This window comes from Periplaneta americana, chromosome 8 (assembly GCF_040183065.1).
Source record: "Periplaneta americana isolate PAMFEO1 chromosome 8, P.americana_PAMFEO1_priV1, whole genome shotgun sequence".
Taxonomy (NCBI): domain Eukaryota; kingdom Metazoa; phylum Arthropoda; class Insecta; order Blattodea; family Blattidae; genus Periplaneta; species Periplaneta americana.
In genome coordinates, this window is record NC_091124.1 from 84,231,472 (window position 1) to 84,251,583 (window position 20,112).

The following is a 20,112-nucleotide window of genomic DNA, read 5'->3' on the forward strand; positions in this document are numbered from 1 at the left end:
TATGTCCTTTAAATCCTTAAAAAAAATAAAAATAAATAAAAAAATAATAATATTATTATGAGCAGAATGAAAGGGACTCCTAAATCTCGGAATGATTCGTAGCATTTGCAGTTTACCCCTTTGATTTGATTACCCCCCTCTTTGATTTGATTACCTGGTTGGGTTTTTCCGAGGTTTTCCCCAATCAAAAGGCAAATGCAGGGTAATATTTTGGCGAATCCTCGGACCTCACCTCATCTCAGTACATCTCGCCAAAATATTGTAAAAAATTGCACAAAATTGTAAAAATTGTAGAAAATTACTAAATTGTAAAACTATGAAAATTTGTAAAAATTGTAATTGTAATATTGTAAAATTCTGACTTGTTCCACATCTTAAAGCTTCATTGCTCATGTAAGATCTATGGAATAAAATAAATGAATGAATGAGTTCGCATTGTCATTGCTGCAAATTCTACCCATACTGTTGGAGGAAAGGTGGCATCTGGAGATACTTGTGATAAATGCGTAAGAAAAATGTAATTTTGTAGTTAAAATCGAAAAAAAATTCTGTACGAAGCAGTTATGGATTTGACTACACATTTTTTAAAAATTTGAAAGGCATGTTGGTCCGACAAGTTAACAAATTTAAAGAAACAAATATCAAAAGTCCTTCAATAACTGTCTATTAAAAAATACAAAATATTACATAGGTTACATGAACATATTCTGACTAGCGCTTTCGCTATTATAATAGCATCTTCAGGTCAGACTTGCGTGATATTAAGCTTTTCATATAAAGACATACTAATATATATATATATATATATATATATATATATATATATATATATGACAGTAAAACCTTCATAAGGTCTAAAAAATTAATACATAGAAGTATTTGACATGTGTGCAGCTTATAGATCAAAATTTGTTTAAAAAAATTGAGGTCTGCAAGATATATATGCAGCTTAAAATAGAGACACAGACAGTTAAAAGAATAACAAATTAAAATATTGTTTTGCATCAGTCATCACGACGTGGCAGCACATTGTAAAATCTGCAAAAATCAATAATAAATTTTAGTGAAGGGACCTGTATAGAACCAGAAAGAGAAATGAAGTGACGATAAACTACTTACAAGGTCTTTGGTCTTGGCGTAATAAAAGAAAGTGATGTTGCCTGGTCTGTGGCGTAGTAGTGACTGGTGCAATAACACAGTATGAAAAAACACGTCATGACGTAAGTGGAGGGGGGTACGTGCCGCAGTGAGAAGAGTTTCCATTGGCTAATTTAAATAAGGGGTTACCGGAACTAGGTAATTGTTCATTAATTAATGAAACAGTATTATTAAGCGATTTAGCTATGTAAAATTCTTCAGCAACTAAATTAAAGGTTCCATTACTGATGGGTTTTAAAATATGTAAAGCGTCGGACATTTTTTGAAGTTCATGGTTGTTCTCAATCAAATGGGTTGCGAATTTGAATTTATTACGATTGTGACGAAAATCTGCTTTATGTTCAGAATATCTAGTCCTAAAATTCCTTTTGGTTTGGCCAATATACTTTTTTGGGCAATTTTTACAATGCAGCATATACACTCCACCACTGGCATATTTATCAAAGTTACAAATATTGTTTGAAATAACATTATTAAGTTTATTACCTGTTCTAAAAGAGACCTTTACATTTTCTTTTTTGAAAAAATTATACAACTTGTATGATACATTATTATAAAAAGACATTGTGTTCCAATATTTAGATTTTTTAGTATCAGTCAAGGGCGTGAGTGTAATATCTGAACTCTTGTTTAAAAGAGATTTTCTTTTAGAAAGAAGTTTATCTATCAATTTTTTATTGAATCCATTTTCTATTGCAAGGTTTTACTGTCATATATATATATATTAGACTGTTCATAAGTCAAATTTTACTTTTCTTACCATTGTATTTTTATATCTTCACGTCATGTACCTTAACACATTTCGACGTTACTTGTCCATCTATGTCTTTATATGAAAAGCTTAATATCACGCAAGTCTGACCTGAAGATGCTATTATAATAGCGAAAGCGCTAGTCAGAATATGTTCATGTAACCTATGTAATATTTTGTATTTTTGAATAGACAGTTATTGAAGGACTTTTGATATTTGTTTCTTTACACATTTTTAGCTTCAGAATACTAGCTAATTAAAGACAAATATGTCAAATATGGAGTAAAGCCACAAAGGGAAAAACACTAGAGAAGACGGATTCGATCCACTACTGTGGATTGAACTTCAGCATAGCTCAGTTGTTAGAGTCCTTGGTACGTAGAACCAAGGACCCATGTTCGATCCCCGGTGCCAGAGTGAATTTTTCTCCTCTAATAACTCTTGTTACATTATTCACTTTTTGTGATTCTACGAAATTACTTGACTATCTGTACTTCACGATTGATTTACCTTGTATTAATGCAAGCTATATTACTATACAGTATTACAGAATGGGTGTTGTGCTTTTAGTATCTCTATCATGCCAGTAATATTGTTACAGATAAGAATAATAAAAATATGTCTTATTAAGCATATTGATTATCCCTCAGGCCTGTTGTATTCTGAATTGAAGGTATTTAATATCCATCAAATTCATAACAATATCGTACTCAATTTTGTACACATAAATAAAATATATTTAATCTGTATTCACATAAATAGAAACTGTTCCACCGTAGTTGAACCATGTCTAGTCATCTCACGCAGGTTATGTGGGTGACAGTACGTGGAAATTTTATGGAGTAAACGCATTTTCGTCCACAACGCATCCAAGGTCATGCTTCAACCACCATGGAACAGCTTCAATAAAACTAAAAGACCAGACAACATAATATGTTTGACATATGTACAACTGTAGCTTATAATCACAGCAGCAACTTTGGTCGAAGACTTTACAACAAGATAACAGCTAAATTCCCAAGCATACAATTTGCTAATGCTCCTTATTTAAAAAAATTAATTAAAAAATTATTTTTAGGGAGAAAATATACTTTCAATTACTATAATATCTGTTTTTTTTTTCTTTTTAATTTTTTACTTTTTATTCTGCTGATTAATAAAACATTTATGTTAAAATTTTGTGGAATGCTCCCTGAGAACGAGTATGTATACTTTCGGGGAGACTTTTTTATAAAATAAAAACAATATGTATCTTTGTTCTAGCAATAAATTATTATTATTATTATTATTATTATTATTATTATTATTATTATTATTATTATTATTATAATGCCTTGATCATATTTTATACAACTTAAAATCTTTATGCACAGATGAACTGGTAAATAGTCGAGTATAAAGTGCAGGTTGTAATTGTAACCGATCTTACAATGTACAAATATAATGCTTGTACAAATTTAAAATAGAATTTTGCCAATGTTCTTCTACGCTGTATTCAGTAATACTTATTGATACAAAGATAGAAATCAGCACAATACAGTAATTACAGATCAGTAAAATTCCAATGATGACCATCACCATGGTCTTGAAGGCTGCCATTTCACAAGTCAACATGAAACTATCAACTTGCTGAAAGCAACATTCTTTAAAACAGCTGTGTCATGGAGTTGATAATGAACTTGCAAAACCTGTGTCATTACTTGTTATCATTCTCAGTGCAATAACAGCATTCCATACAGCTATTCTTCTCACAGAAAAGCAGTTCAGGCTAAAAGGAAATGAGTTTTATTGCATTGATTACAGTAATTTCTTACAAACCTGTGAACTTCATTACATACAAGACCAAAGGCATTTCACCAAATTCAAGATATCGTATTTCATAAATTTATCACTTTTTAGTTTGGCATCAGGAGGGTTCATATGATCCAGCACGAAGACAACACTAATGTATTGTAGTATTCTCCAAGACAGATGCATTTCCAAAAACATACCGCACTAAGGATCGCTGTGTATTCGAGTTGTGAGAAAACAACCAGTCATATCTGGTTGAGTTTCTTCCGAGGCTTTTCCCAACTATAAGACGAATGTCAGATAATAACATGGCAAATTCCCAGCCTCATCTGTCCAGATACCATCTCACTATTACCAATCCAACCAACGTTAAATACTCTAGTAGTTTATATGCATCATTAAATAACCAAATAAGTTCCAGAAGTTAAAAACTAGGAAAGGATTTTAAAATGGACTCATAAAGAATTTAAATTTCATATTTTGGTCCACTGCAATAGTAAGTATACTATACTTTAGGAGAAGGAGTAACAATTTTATTAGATGTTTTCCTTTTTATTAATTTAATAGGTATTTCATAATGGAGCTTTACCAGCCTTTGAAAAGTTAGTACCAGTACATCACAAGTTGTACTTAAATTGTAAATATTTAACAATCACATAATATAGATATACATACTTACTTACAGCTTTTAAGGAACCCGGAGATTCATTACCACCCTCACATAAGCCTGCCATTGGCCTTCCCAAAGGTCTTTTTTCCTCTTGCCTCCCAACAACACTCTATATACATTTCTGGATTTGCCCATATGTGCTACATGCCCTGCCCATCTCAAACGTCTGGATTTATTGTTCCTAATTATGTCAGATGAAGAATACAATGCGTGCAGTTCTGTGTTGTGTAACTTTCTCTATTCTCCTGTAACTTCATCCCTCTTAGCCCCAAATATTTTCCTAAAAACCTTATTCTCAAACACCCTTAATCTCTGTTCCTCTCTCAAAGTGAGAGTCCATTCACAACCATACAGAATAACGGGTAATATAACTGTTTTATAAATTCTAACTTTCAGACTTTTTGACAGCAGACTAGATGACAAAGGCTTCTCAACCAAATAATAACAGGCATTTCCTATATTTATCATGCGTTTAATTTCCTCCTGAGTATCATTTATATTTGTTACTATTGTTTCAAGATATTTTAATCTGCACCCAAGCGCAACAAATGCCTTAGCTGACTGAGCTATGCCGGTAGCTATGGGTATCTATTGTCGCCTGTATGAATATGGGAATTTTCTACCTCATGCTGTCAAAAGAGGACAACCAAGATTTACGTCTCATGAGAAAGAGAAGCAGCTTCTGAATATTGTGAATGCAACTCCTGAAATCAGCATGTCAAGGTTAGCAATGCAAGTGAATATTTCTTGTTCAACTGTTTGGACTGTTGCGAGACCAAGTTGTATCCCTACCATCTACAACAGCGGCGGCTCCTCTATATGAGCACAGAAGCACCTGAACACCTTAAAAACAAACAATAATCATACATATTACTGTATTAATATTATTACATCTATTACTTTCCAATGTGCAATTACGTTCCTACATTTTTCGTCTCGAGAGAATGTTCCGTTCGTGTGTCATGGGTCTTTAAATATCCATTGGACAGGTTGCCAGCAGCTCGCACAATTTTTCTCTAGCAGGGTGAAATAGCCTGAGGCGAGAATATTTTCTGGTTTGTTACAATGGTTACAATAGTTCTGGCTCGCACAGGTCTTAACGTGCTAATGACAGAGAAAGAGAGATGCTCCATTTCTCTTGGGTCTGGCATCCTGTTCCTTTCTCCCTCTTTCCTCGTTTTCTCTCTTTACTCTTTCTTTTCAAAATACCGTTACGCACGGGGCCTGATTCTATTGTCTTTTGTTCAGCAAAGTAAGGAAAATACAAGCTGCACTGGTGCATATTGAAAGTTGAAACAGTAGTACTTGAAGTTGGAGACGGAGGTGTGTGAAATTGTGTGTTAAATTAAAAGAGGATTAAAACATTCCTCTGTAACACCATGACAGAAGACCGATTAAGTACATTGGCTATGTTGGCAGTGAAAAAAAAGAACTTGTTAACATTAGAGACTTCAATAATAAAGTTATTGATAAGTTTGCATCTCTCAAAATTAGGCGCATGGAGTTTCTCTACAAATAAATCTAGATCTTCAACACCATGTACAACAGCAGTGAAGGTGAGCCCTAGGAATTAATTTTACTCTACTCTTGTTTAATGGTTTTAATTTTGGTTTATATGCGTAGATTTGGTACATGCTTATTAGAACTCGTTTATCTCTGACGTGTGACTCAGCTATACGAGAATATATCAGTGTGTTCATTACAGTACTCATTTTTTTTGTGAACACCCATCCAAGAAAAGGAATGAGCCGCCACTGATCTACAACGTGTTCAGGTGTTCTCACCAGCAGATTACCCTACATGAGTAGTGTTCTGTCAATAGTTCTTGTAGCAATGTGTTACGACTTCTTTCTTATCTTACTGATCTTCACTGATGAAGCAAAGCTCAAACGAGATGGAATAGTGAACATCCAGAATCAGCATGTATGGTCTCAACAACGTCCAGTCAACATGTACCACTAACCAGGAAACTACTAGATTGTGTTTTTTTATTTGGTTATTTAACGAGGCCGTACCAACTACTGGGTTATTTAGCATTGTTGGGATTGGTGATAGTGAGATGGTATTTGACGACATGAGGCCAAGGATTTGCCATAGATTACCCGACATTCGCATTATGGTTGGGAAAAACCTCAGAAAAAAACCCAATCAGGTAATCACCCAAATGGGAATCGAACCCACGCCCGAGCACAATTCCAGATCAACAGGCAAATGCCTTAGCCAACTGAGCTATGCCAGTGGCTCAGATTGTGTTAAACAGTATCCTGTGTTGTAGGAAACCATGTGCGGGAGATAAAGACATTCCAGTAAGCAAGTGCTGTGAAAGCATATAACTTGGAAACCAAGTATTTCTGTACCTATGTACACATGCAAATTTTTCATTGTTTACATATGAGGAACACATCCTTGAAGTTATGCTGCTTATTTTTTGGACATCCTGTAGAGCAATTTCAAATAAAATTGCGGAGCTTCAGAAATGAAAACCTGGCTTTTATACTATGCCCCTACTTTTATAAATAATAATGAAATACTATAAAATTGTAACAAGAGAAAATATGCCTACAATCTCAATAAATCTGTATACCTACTTCATAAAAAATTTACTACTAAAATAAAAGGAATGTATCTTCCTCCTCGTCTTATTCTTTTTCAAGCACATAAAAACAAAACATGTTTCACACCATCCTGGGACTAGCCTATTGGAAAAATTCTGCCATAATTTCACGCTCATCTCATTAAAAAATGTTGTTACAAGAATCCTTGGATCCGTTATTTCTGATAATTAGAAGCCAAAGACTTTGTGCATACCTGTTATCGAAATCTAGACCTTGTAGACAGTAGCCAATAACAGATACTGATAAAATAGAGGTACAGATATGAGGAGCACAAAGGACAAAAGGAGATGGTGTACATGGGTAACAATAGCTGTGATGCACAGAGAGGAGGTTTTTTCCAGTTTTCAGAATGAAATAGGATAATAACGGGTGGTAACTATGACATTCGCCCCTTAACCCTCCACTGGGCATGTGGGTTCTTTTGAGACCCCATGACCCATTTGCCAATACATGTAACATTTTAAATGTGCCTAGCGGAGGGTTAAAGGTAATCTACAACAGCCACGTGATCAGAAAAAGGACAATATGACAAATTCAGTTCTTGTTATTACATGACTGACTATTTTTAAACGTGCAGAGTAAATTTTATTAGATTTCCTAACTGCATTAAATTACTGTGTAAAATGTTCCCACTTAAGATTATTAGTGATTACCCTTGCTGTCGTGTCTTTCTGTTCCATTACATAAATATTATCCTTTATTGAGATTGATATCCATGCTCCACACTTCACATTCTTCATTAAGTTTCTTTGTTATTCACTCAAAGTCTTTGAATTTTTCAGCTACTGTTAATCTATCGTCCATAAAATTCAATATACCAGTACTAATGCATATACATGTATATAGGCCAAATAGAAATGATCGAGACGAAATTCAAATACAAACTGCTGAGCCATATATATCCAAACCCACACTTTCTGAAGTCGAAATTGCGATAGAAAATCTGAAAAAGTATAAGTCTCCAGGTATCGATCAAATTACAGCAGAATGAATACAAGAGGGTAGAAGCGCATTATCTAGCGAAATTTATAAGCTTGTACTTGCTATGTGGGAAAAGGAAATTGTACCAGAACAATGGAAGGAATCCATAAACCTATTTTTAAGAAGGGGGACAAGACTAACTGTAGTTACTTTCGAGGAATAAATTTAATTTCTCATATTCCTCAATAAAACGCTTGATCACTACAAAATTTTATCATTCATACCTACAAGAAATAGAATCAAATGCTAAAGACAAAAAATGGATTACACTACTTTCCAACCCAGATATAATCCCCCAGAGACCAAGGAAAACAGCAGTTGCAGCCTTCAGACTATTGACAAATCATGACTGTCTAGCAAGTCATCTCTACAGAATAGGTATCTCAGCTTCACCAATATGTGTCCTGTGTAACGGTCCAGCAGAAATGAATGAAGATCACTTGAAGACCTGTGAAGCATTAAGATCAGAAGAAACTAGTTCAAAAGTATTGGAAAGCACGACTGCTAATGGCTTCATTGCCAGATGCAAGGCACTAGACAAAAACAACAACAACAACTACTTTCGAGGAATATCACTTTTGTTGACGTCGTACAAAATTTTGTCCAATATTCCATATGTAGATGAAATTATTGGCGATCATCAGTGTGGTTTTAGGCATAATAGATCGACCATTGATAAGATTTTTTGTATTCGACAGATATTGGAGAAAAAATGGGAGTATAAGGGTACAATACATCAGTTATTCATAATTTCAAAAAGGCATATGACTCGGTTAAGAGAGAAGTTTTATATAACATTCTTATTGAATTTGGTATTCCCAAGAAACTAGTTCGATTAATTAAAATGTGTCTCAATGAAACTTACAGCAGTCTGTATAGGCCAGCTTCTGTCTGATGCTTTCTAAAGCAAGGAGATCCACTATCATCTTTACTTTTTAACGTCACTCTAGAATATACCATTAGGAAAATTCAGGATAACACAGAGAGTTTAGAATTGAACGGGTTACATCAGCTTCTTGTCTATGCAGATGACGTGAATATGTTAGGAAAAAATCCACAAACGATTAGGGAACACACGGAAATTTTACTTGAAGCAAGTAAAACGATAGGTTTGGAAGTAAACCCTGAAAAGACGAAGTATATGATTATATCTCATGACCAGAATATTCTACGAAATGGAAATATAAAAATTGAAGATTTATCTTTCGAAGAGGTGGAAAAATTCAAATATCTTGGAGCAACAGTAATAAATATAAATGGCACTTGGGAGGAAATTAAACGCAAAATAAATATGGGAAATGCGTGTTATTATTCGGTTGAGAAGCTTTTGTCATCTAGTCTGCTGTCAAAAAATCTGAAAATTAGAATTTATAAAGCAGTTATATTACCGGTTGTTCTGTATGGTTGTGAAACTTGGACTCTCACTTTGAGAGTGGAACAGAGATTAAGGGTATTTGAGAATAAGGTTCTTAGGAAAATATTTGGGGCTAAATGAGATGAAGTTACAGGAGAATGGAGAAAGTTACACAATGCAGAACTGCATGCATTGTATTCTTTACCTGACATAATTAGGAACATTATATCCGGATGTGTGAGATGGGCAGGGCATGTAGCACCTATGGGCGAATCCAGAAATAGATATAGAGAGGAGGCTGGAGGGAAAAAGACCTTTGGAGAAGCCGAGACATAGATAGGAGGATAATATTAAAATGGATTTGAGGGAGGTGGGATATGATGATAGAAACTGGATTAATCTTGCACAGGGTAGGGACCGATGGCGGGCTTATGTGAGGGCGGCAATGAACCTGTGTGTTCCTTAAAAGCCATAAGTAAGTAAGTAAGTAAGTTGTAAGTATAATGCATATAATGAATTCTATACTTAAAGGTAAAGTATATCAAAGCTTCAAATGATTGATTCAGAGCGAAACATTCCAAGGAAAGCTGCAAATAACAGGAAATAATGATGACACTGAAAAGGTCTTTACAGAGTGGAAGTAATATAACTTCGCAGATTTTAACAGCTTATTCCTTGGATAGAGTACAACAAACAATTCTAATCCCAAATGAATACTTTTCTCAGAAAAAAATAATGTTCCCCTAAATGTTAACACTGGTTTACTCGATAAATACCATTTCTGTGACTCTGATCATTAGAGAAATTATTAAGGAATGATTTCTCTTTTTGCAGTTTTTAGATAAAATAGGCGGTTTTCTTGCAAATGAAATAAAAAGATTAACATTTATTATTATTATTATTCCATGCCATTAGGAAGCCTGGCAACCCTACTGGAGTGACTAAGGGACAGACTGCTGCTATTCAGATAAGCCGGCAATGTGCTGTTGCCAACTATATAGACTTTCAGACTAATTTTATAATTAACATGCACTTAATTACAAAATACATAATAGGTTTTATTTATTTTAATGTATTATATTGCCCCTTCAATCTGTGCAGTTATATTACTTCCACACTGCATTAAAGAAGAGTCCAATGTAGCTATTTTTGTTTAAATAATCCATATCATATATGGAGACACCTGTACAGATAAGGAATTAAAATTTGGAGCTAGTCTTGATGGGAGTCCACCTTTGTGTAGACAACAATTTCGCAAGACTGTCTACAAGTAGCATACACAGGGTAATTCACGAGGATTTACCGTCCCTTATGGAGCTTATTTCCAAAGACATTCTGAGCAAAATATGTCATATAAACGTTTGCTCTAATCTCAATATTTTCAGAGCTATACTAATTTGAAATTTTTTTTGTAAAATACCATTACTTTTGAGTTTTAAGGGTAAAAGAATATTACAGATAAGGAATGAACTATTCAGGAGTTTCATTTCTTTAATTAGCTAGCATTCTGAAGCTAAAAATGTGTTGTGAATTCCATAGTTGCTTTGTACAGAATTTTTTTTTTCTTTTCTTTCTTTTTTTTTTTTTTTCGATTTTTAACTACAAAATTACATTTTCTTACACATTTATCACAACAATTGTTACGCCATCACGCCACTCTTGTAAATTCTTCAAGACTATACATAGGATGCATAATTAAACTGTAAAGAATCAAGTACCTAAAGTTGTATGATTTGTAGCAATTTTTGTGATAAGTGCGTAAGAATGATGTCATTTTTAGTTAAAAATTAAAAAACAAAATCTGTACAAAGTAACTAACAATACTTCAAAATAAGACAGCAATGAAAATTTGAACATAAGGTAATGGATATGACTTTGTTATGATTGAATGTTTTGAAGGTCAAAAGTTATATAGTTTATTGGAAAATAAAAATAAAGAGAAAATACAGATATGTTCTATTTTCATTTCAGGAATACAACAAATTTTGTCATCATACAATGCTTGTGAGGAAAAAAAAATTGGTTGTCTGCTCGCAGGCAATTGATCAGTATAGAATCGAAAACGACACAAACAGAACTTGTTAAATCATTTCACTTTTACATTTTCTTCTTGAATTTTTTTTTTTTTTACTCTTTCGCATTAAATGTGAGAAAGAAAACTACTGGCATCAACAAACAAACCATTTTAGAAAAAAGCTGCAATGAATACAATAATTTGTTTAAAAAACTAAAAGCCGGCAATAAAATATTTTTCAATACGCAAAAGTAATGCTGGAATTATATGGTTGCATTTTAAGTAAAACTGAACGTGTTTTGGCTACATTATGATGTTCTGCATAATGTCATGACTACAAAGGGATTCAAACTCTAGCTAAGTGATATGACTGTTACATTTAATAAAAACAAACAGGAACAAGTTATCCTGCTAACCTGAAGAGGAAGAGCAAACCCTAGATTACATTCATTTGTGAGACCTTTTACACCGAGAGCATTCACAACCCACAACAGCTGACTAAACTAAGGTTCACTGAATATCCAGGTTTGCTTGTTCCTAGACCAGCTTCCTTCATGCATTGCCAGCCAATGATTGGGGAATGCTATTGAATAATGGAATTGAGATCAAGCCGAAAGATACAAGTGGCTAACTTGGGGACTATGAAGAATTCCGAGAAAAACTCCAACTGTGATCTTGTTCGCCATATGTATCACTATGAATTTTCTGAAGAGAAATGCCAAACTTAACAGCGACTCGAATCCACTGCAGGGATTCACGAACAGTTTACGAGGCGAGAGTCAAGTGCAACAAAATCTGCAAGTATTAATTTTACAACATAATTTTCAAACGGTCTATTGTTGTATCAGTAATGCAGTAGTAATGTAATTTTTTTTACTTGGTTATTTAGCGACAGTGAAATTGGTGATAGCAAAATGATATTTAGCGAGATAAGGACGAGGATTTGCCATAGATTACCTGAAATTTGCCTTACGATTGGGGAAAACCTCGGGAAAAAAACCTAACCAGCATAGGAAGAGAGAGAACAATTTCCTTGGGGGAGAGGCAAAGCAAAACTATAGAATCCTGATATAACGAGATTTTGGGGGACATAATTTATCTCCTTCCCCAGTTATTTTGACGTTGGTACAGTATATCGGAATATGATCATTTAATAAAGGTATTGTAAAATAAAGTAAAATTGTAACAAAATACGAGTATACAATTTTTTTTTCTCTTTTACAGAGAAGGGACCCGAAGGTTTGCACTGCAGCCTGAGGCTTATTGTGCTTATCACTCTTATTTTGTGAATGATTGGGTAGCCGAACAGCCGCACTCTTATACAAGTACAGCATGCTGCACCGTGAACTTAACCCGGGCTATTGTATGGATGATGATATGTGAATTAATGATGGCGAAATGAGTCCGAGGTCCAACATCGAAAATTACCCAGCAATTATACTTCAATTGATTGAGGAAAAACCCCAACCAAGTAATTTGTCCCAACCAGGATTTGAACCTGGGCCTGTTCATTTCATGGCCAGATGTACTATTACTCCACAGTGGTGGACCAATGTTACATTTATTTTATCTATTTATTTAAAAAAGCAAGATATCATGTAAAATGTAAATTCTAATTTATTTTATTTAATTTCGTCTTTAAGTTTACACATTATATCAGGATCACTTTTCTTTTTCTGCATTGTTGTGCAGTATATTATTTATATTTCTCCAAGTGACTGCTTGGACACCTGCAGAATTCTAACACATCAGAAATTTAAAATGAATATTATAGTCCAGACACATGGTCTGAAGACATTAATTCGTCAATTTAAGCACACAAACCTAATTATAAACAAAAGTAAGAACAATTTTTGAATTCAATATTTGCTAACGTTAATAGAGAGAGAAAAAAAAAAAAAAGAGTTCGACCAAGTTTGGGGGGCAGTGCCCCCCCATAACTCCACCTACGTCAACCAGGTAATCAGCCCAAGTGGGAATTGAACCCGCACCCAAGCGCAGCTCAGTAGTAATGTAATTATTGGAGTAATGAGATGAATAAAAATGTCGTGTAGACAAAATATTGTAGGTCTATATATTACTTACTGTCTTCGTTCATTTCTCTTGTGTATCTTCTCAACAGTTAACAATCACATTTCTATTGAAATAAGACTTGTTTATTTTGTCTCATAAAGGGGAATTTTATACAACAGCAATAAGCATCACTATCAATTTTAGTCAACTGTGCAATGAGAAATCTGCTTGTACAATCAGCGTTTCTGTAAGCTTATCAGAATTCCGAAATGTCTGAACCTGCTTCTGTAGTGTTTAGTCTGTTTTAAAGTAAAATATCTCTACACTGCTTAGCATCAACTATCTGCGAGCAGACAACTTTCTCTCTTTGCATGCGAGAAAGTAAGTTAGTTTATAAAATATGATAAAAGGAACAATGATAATAGCTTAGGTAATGAAAGATGCATAACAATATTAGGACTGAAAACATATATATTCTACTTATTAACAGAGAGATATATAATAATTACAAATAGCAAAATTCCAATGGCGACTATGACTATGATCTTGAAAATCGGCATTTCACTCGTCAACTACTGGTATCTACTTTCTGGAGGCACCTTACTTTGCTGCCAAACCAAACACGTCAGAGATAAGCATATCAAAACTGTAATACCTACAGACAATGCTATCATAACTGTCAGCGTAAAAGGAAGTATTTAATTCTGATTACACAGAAACTAGTGACGAAAGGTGAGATCAACACCAAGGCATGCATGCACTATGCAATTACTTTAATTTTTCTCAAGAAAGTGGGCGTGGCTATAAATTAATCCTTATTTCATTATTATTATTATTATTATTATTATTATTATTATACAGAATAAAGTTGTATTCTTTAATTTCCAAAACGTAATTTTGGGACTTCCAGTATATTTATATGTGAAATCCAGCCGTTGTTAATTCAGACACTGTTCTGTTCCGAGAAAATATAATTTGCTTTTCCTCAAAGCTCATATACAGAATACAAAATATAATTACAACAATAGAAATAGACATAAAATAATACAATGAATATAAAAAAGAAGATACAGTAATATTAACAAAATTTGAGGACTGAATTGGCAGCACTTGTGTTCGGTCGCAGTTCAGATATATTATTAATAGGCCTATGAGAGAATATATAAAATAAAATAAAATAGGAACCAAAATTAAAATTACAGCAACAGTGAAATTATATAATATATTAATATAAGAGGAATATATAAAATAAAATAAAATAGGAACTAAAATTAAAATTACAGCTGCAATGAAATTATATAATACAATATTAACATAGAGAAAAATAATATCGTACGTGAATGAAGTAGGACAATAATTCATGAAAAAATATATATTCCAAAATTATAGAATACAATTAATGTAATATAGGCTGATTAATTCATAAACATAGGCTATAAATTTATTTAATCAAATTGAAGACATTAACACGTTTCTAATTTTCTTGTTATATGTTAGTGGGTTACATATTAGAAGTTCTGGGTGTAATTTAGCTAAAGAATTATACAACCGAGGACCAAAATTAATGCTATGCTTTAGACCAGCAGATGTGAGACATTTAAGTTCTAGTAATGTTGAATTATTATTTCGTCTTGTGTCATGATTATGTGCTTGTAATATAAACTTAAGATTTTTATGATAAAATTTTAACAGAGTATATTTATAAATTTGTTCAATATTAAATACATTAAATTCTGAATAAATTAATTTAGTTGGATAATCAAAACGTTTCCTCAAACAAATTTTAATTATTCATTTTTGTAATAAATTTAACGGACTAAGATTAATTTTTATACTTCCAAACCAAACAATAATACCATATTGAATGATAGATTGAAAAATGGCCAAATAAACATTTTGTAGAACTCTAATGGGTAAGTAGCATCGAAGATTAACAAATGTCGGATGTACAGTAGCGTGCAAATTAATCCAAACACGACATATTTTTACATTTTCTGTCATTGTTGGCCTCACTGCTGCTCATACCGCTTTAATTGACATCTGTAGTACGTGTAATTCCATTGTTGAAGGTCTGTCATTATTTTTTTTATAATATGTGACATTTTGCCTGTCGTTTTGTACTTATAAGCATTTCAGTTGTATTGAAGACTTAATATTGCAATCCTGTGTACATTCTGTCATCTTCACAAATGGATACAACTCCACGAAAACGGTGTAAAATTATAACATTAGCAGAGCATTCTTCTATGACACAGAGGCAAATTGCTGCAGAATGTCACATCGGTTTGGCTACTGTTAATTCGATCATAAAACGATACAGGGAGACTGGATCCATCACACCCCAGAAAAAAAGAAACTGTGGCCAGAGAAGGAAGACTTCACCTGCAGATGATCGTTTAATTGTCAGGAAAAGTAAATTAAATCCTAGACTAACTGCTGTCGACTTAACCCGCGAGTTAATGGATACCACTGGGGCGAATATTCACGTCACAACAGTGCGGCATAGGCTTTTGGAAGCTGGACGAAGGGCTCGTAAGCCTATTAAGAAGCAACTGCTAAACCCCTGTTATGTGCAAAAAACGCTTAATGTGGGCAAAATTAAATCAACACTGGACAGTGAATGACTGGAAGAATGTACTTTTTTCCAATGAGTCTCATTTCGAGGTCCATGACCACCGTGTTCCTTACGTAAGGAAAGGATCTGAAAAAGTAACAGCAGCTCATCTCCAACAAGCACCCAAATACCCCCCTAAAGTTTTGGGGTTGTTTTACACATGAAGGGTCTGGAGCATTAATACCTATCAAGGGAATGATGAATTCTGACAAATATATTCACTTATTGGAAAGCAGAATCGTACCCCAGCTGCAAAAATCATTTCCGGATGGCAGAGGTGTGTTCCAACAAGACCTGGCACCATGCCATACATCTTGAAAAACTACAGAATTCTTCAACAAGAAGAATATTCAGGTACTCCCCTGACCAGGCAACTCACCCGACATCAACCCCATTAAGAACTTGTGGTCAATTTGCAAAAGAATAATGCAAAAAATGGATTGTTCTACAAAGGAGAAGATGATTTCTGCCCTCATTGGTGTATGGTTTCGCGATGAAGAAATGAAGAATATTTGTGGGAAATTAGTGGAATCCAAGCCAAATCGTCTCAGAGCTGTTATTAGGAACAAGGGAGGCCACATAGATTACTGAGGTATGTCTTAAATCCTTTTTTTTATCCCGTTTGAGTGTTTTTGCATAAGTAATTACGTTGTTCGGATTAATTTGCACGCTACTGTATGTTGGAAAGGTTTCAATTTAAGTTTTCCAATGTCACACTGACACACATTGTTACAGTCACCCATTATCACATTAACTAAAACAACAAAATACAACTTTATCTTCTCACTGATCTGAATGAAACTTGGGCAATTCACATGTCACAAAATCATGCTATTCTGAAAGCTAAGTTGTGAAGGATACGTATCTTTGAATGGTGAATAAACAGTGTACATTTGCTGTTGTGCTGAAAAATATAACTGTTAGAATGACCATAAAAATAAGCAGTCAAGCTGGCAGAAAACTGTGCATCAGTCCACCACTACCATACACAATGCAGCTTTGCACTCTGCTTTTATGGTACCCAAACTGACTGGTATTTCACCCTAACATGCCTTTTCCTTGCTTGGTGCTTTTCTGAGATCTGTGAACAGTAAAGGTACGATCACATGTCGCTACTTTTGCAGCGCTGCAGTACAAAAAACTGCGCAACTCTTGTACTGCGACGTGTGAACAACGGTGCAACCTGAAAAGTAGCGGCTGCAGAACCTGCTGCCCGCTACTTTTCCATGCTGCGCGCAACTTAAAAGTAGCGACGTGTGAGCAGGGTTATCAGAGTTGCAGCCGCAGCATTTTTGATATTGGTTTTGTTGAAACTTTTGCTCGGTTGCAACCAGTGTTACCACCCAAATGTGTCAATGATACTTTTATTGTTTGGATATATTTTAATGTTAAATGTGATGAAAATAAATTATTTGTAACAGTTATTAAATACACAACACAGTCTGAGCATAATTGGTGACGATATAATTCATTTTTTAAATTTTCCGTAGCGTAGTTCCAAACAGGAGGGTTGCCAACATTGATTACGTGAATATACTGTTGGTTATCACTTAAGTATATAGGCGTTTTTAAAAGCTTTACAGTAAAAATAATGTCAATTTCTGAATACTAGATACGACAGAAAAGCAAATAATAGATAAGGAAGCTTTCGCATGAGTTTCTTAATAATGCGAACATAACCACAAAATATATATTGAGAAGTCAACATGGAGATGGGAACCTGCAGCATGACTGCGGCTGCAAAAGTAGCACCTTGCATGTGAACAGACTCGCAACCTCCAGTTGCAACTTTTGCAGCACTCGGGTTGCGCAGCACGAAAAGTAGCATGCAGCGCGCTACTTTTGGCTTACGTGTGAACACGACACGCAACTTTTGCAGCTGCAGTATAAAAGTAGCGCTGCAAAAGTAGCGACGTGTGACCATACCTTAATACAACTCGAGGCTTCAGAAGGCATTTTTAAAGAATGTTGCATAGAGTACATATAACTGCATGTTGTCTAACCTGGTTAGATTAATTAAACTTACAGCAGTATTTAACATTTGCATCGAAAATAAAACGAGAAAAAATGTATAAATAAAATAGTAATAATAACAATAATAATTTTAATTACAAACAATGTGTTTTTAAAAATAACAGGGCAGGCAGAGACATATCAGCATGTCACATGTTTTTACGAGTAAAATATGTATTGTATTAAGTTTGTAAAATTTTTTGTTGTTTTCTAATGCCAGGTGTTTGACAATAAAGTCATTTGACCTCTTGCACTCAAATATTTTTCAAAGATATTATCATGGCCAGCCACTGAAGCACAGATTTTGAGGTGTTCCGAATCCATTTCTTGGTTTGAGTTGCACAATGGGCAGTTAGGGGACTGATATATTCCTATTCTATGCAGGTGTTTGGCCAAACAAGCATGGCCTGTTGCCAATCTAAATGCAGCTACAGACGATTTTAGTGTAAATCGGGAATTAACTGTGGATTATGATGCATAGAGTTCCATTTTTTCCCTTGAGATTGTGTTATTAAATTTTGTTTGTTGAAGTCTAAGTATGGAGACTTAATACATTTTTTCACAGAGTAATACATAGATTCAGTAACAGGTCTGTAAGTAGCAGTGCTGCCCTTCTTTGCTAAAGCATCCGCATTCTCGTTTCCCAGGATTCCACAATGGGACGGTATCCATTGGAATACAATTCTTTTATTGAGTGATATTAATTGAGAGAGCATTTTAGTTATTTCTGCTGTCTGAGATAAAGGTGTGTGTTTAGAGACTATTGATAGAATAGCTGCTTTGGAGTCTGACAATATAACAGCATTCTTAAATTTATTGATGTGGCATAGAAGATTCCTGAGACTTTCACTTATTGCAATGATTTCTCCATCAAAACTTGTTGTTCCATATCCAAGAGATCTATAAAGTGAGAAGAGACGCACGTAACACCTGCACCAGCACCTTGTTCTCTGGAGATCAAGGATCCGTTGGTGTATAAATGAAGCCAGTTTTGTGGAGGGTACCTAATATTAATTGTCTCTAAAGACAATTGTTTCATTATTTCAGTGTTTACTTCTGATTTCAGTATTTCTTCTGTTAAATTTAGATTATATATTTGTAAAATTTATTGGGTAGGATATGGGGTTTGATATGGGTATGCCTCAGAACTGCAAAGAACTGAAAACAATGATCAGAATGCAATGAATCTGTATTTTAAAAACAGACAACTAATTACAACAAATTCATGGAACCAAAAAATATGTACATACAGTTCCAGAAGCAGGTGATTGTTACTCTACCCAAAACAACGTCAGTTGCTTTCCTACTGAACAGACTAGTTTCATTTGAGCCTATTCTTCACTTCATCAGCACTGGCCTGGACTGACCTGTAATCAATACACACAATGTTTATATGCTGAATGGCAACTTTCCAGATTGGAATATTACACACAAATTTGAACATTACACAGTGTTCTTTTGCTTATGCTATCAATGTCTAAAATTGGCGAAAAATGTCAAAAGAATAAATAACAGATTAAAAACTCCAGCTGTTACAACAGCAAAGTCAACATAGTACATCGGCAGAATAAACATGGTGTTTTTAACCAAGAAAAACTTTACATTCCTACACAAGTTCTGGAACTTTGCACTCCATTTCATTATAAAATGGTGAATAATGACGATGATGATGATGATGATACTACTACTACTACTACTACTACTACTACTACTACTACTACTACTACTACTACTACTACTACTACTACTACTACTACTAATAATAATAATAATAATAATAATAATAATAATAATAATAATAATAATAATATCTAGGTTGTCATATCTCTTAAGACCAAACAAAATATCCAGAAACTGAAGGGGAACACAACACAAAATAATAACTTATTATTAAATGAAAGTTTTAGTTTAAACATATTCAACAATAACTAAATTTCTTTCTTCTTTCACCATCTTATCATGCAATCAGCTGTAAAAATGTTTGCGTAACATCATTGAGTCGATAGTCTAGGTCTGTAGTATAGTATATGTGGGTCATTCTCACGAAAACCATCACATTTCTTTCCCCTGCATAGATATCTGTACTGGATTGTAACTTGAAAAATGTCTCCTGTGTAAATAATATAGGACTATTATA

At 34.0% G+C, this 20,112-nt stretch overlaps 1 protein-coding gene across 8 annotated transcripts in view; it reads right to left on the reverse strand.

Annotated features, from left to right (window-relative positions):
- Cox10 (Cytochrome c oxidase assembly factor 10) overlaps window positions 1-20,112 on the reverse strand; it is a 54,656-nt gene that overhangs the window by 1,027 nt on the left and 33,517 nt on the right. For 2 of the 8 annotated variants that reach the window (XR_011333443.1, XR_011333444.1), the window contains exon 8: window positions 19,226-19,342. The exons of 3 other annotated variants lie outside the window; for them this stretch is intronic. Coding sequence is in view for 1 of the 5 variants with exons in the window: in XM_069833130.1 (XP_069689231.1) it covers window positions 19,322-19,342 (21 nt within the window). In the remaining 4 variants the exon portion in view is untranslated. Of the gene's footprint in view, window positions 1-13,857; window positions 17,044-19,146; window positions 19,343-20,112 lie in introns of those variants that run through there. 3 more of the 8 variants (XR_011333441.1, XM_069833130.1, XR_011333442.1) reach the window with 2 other exon arrangements.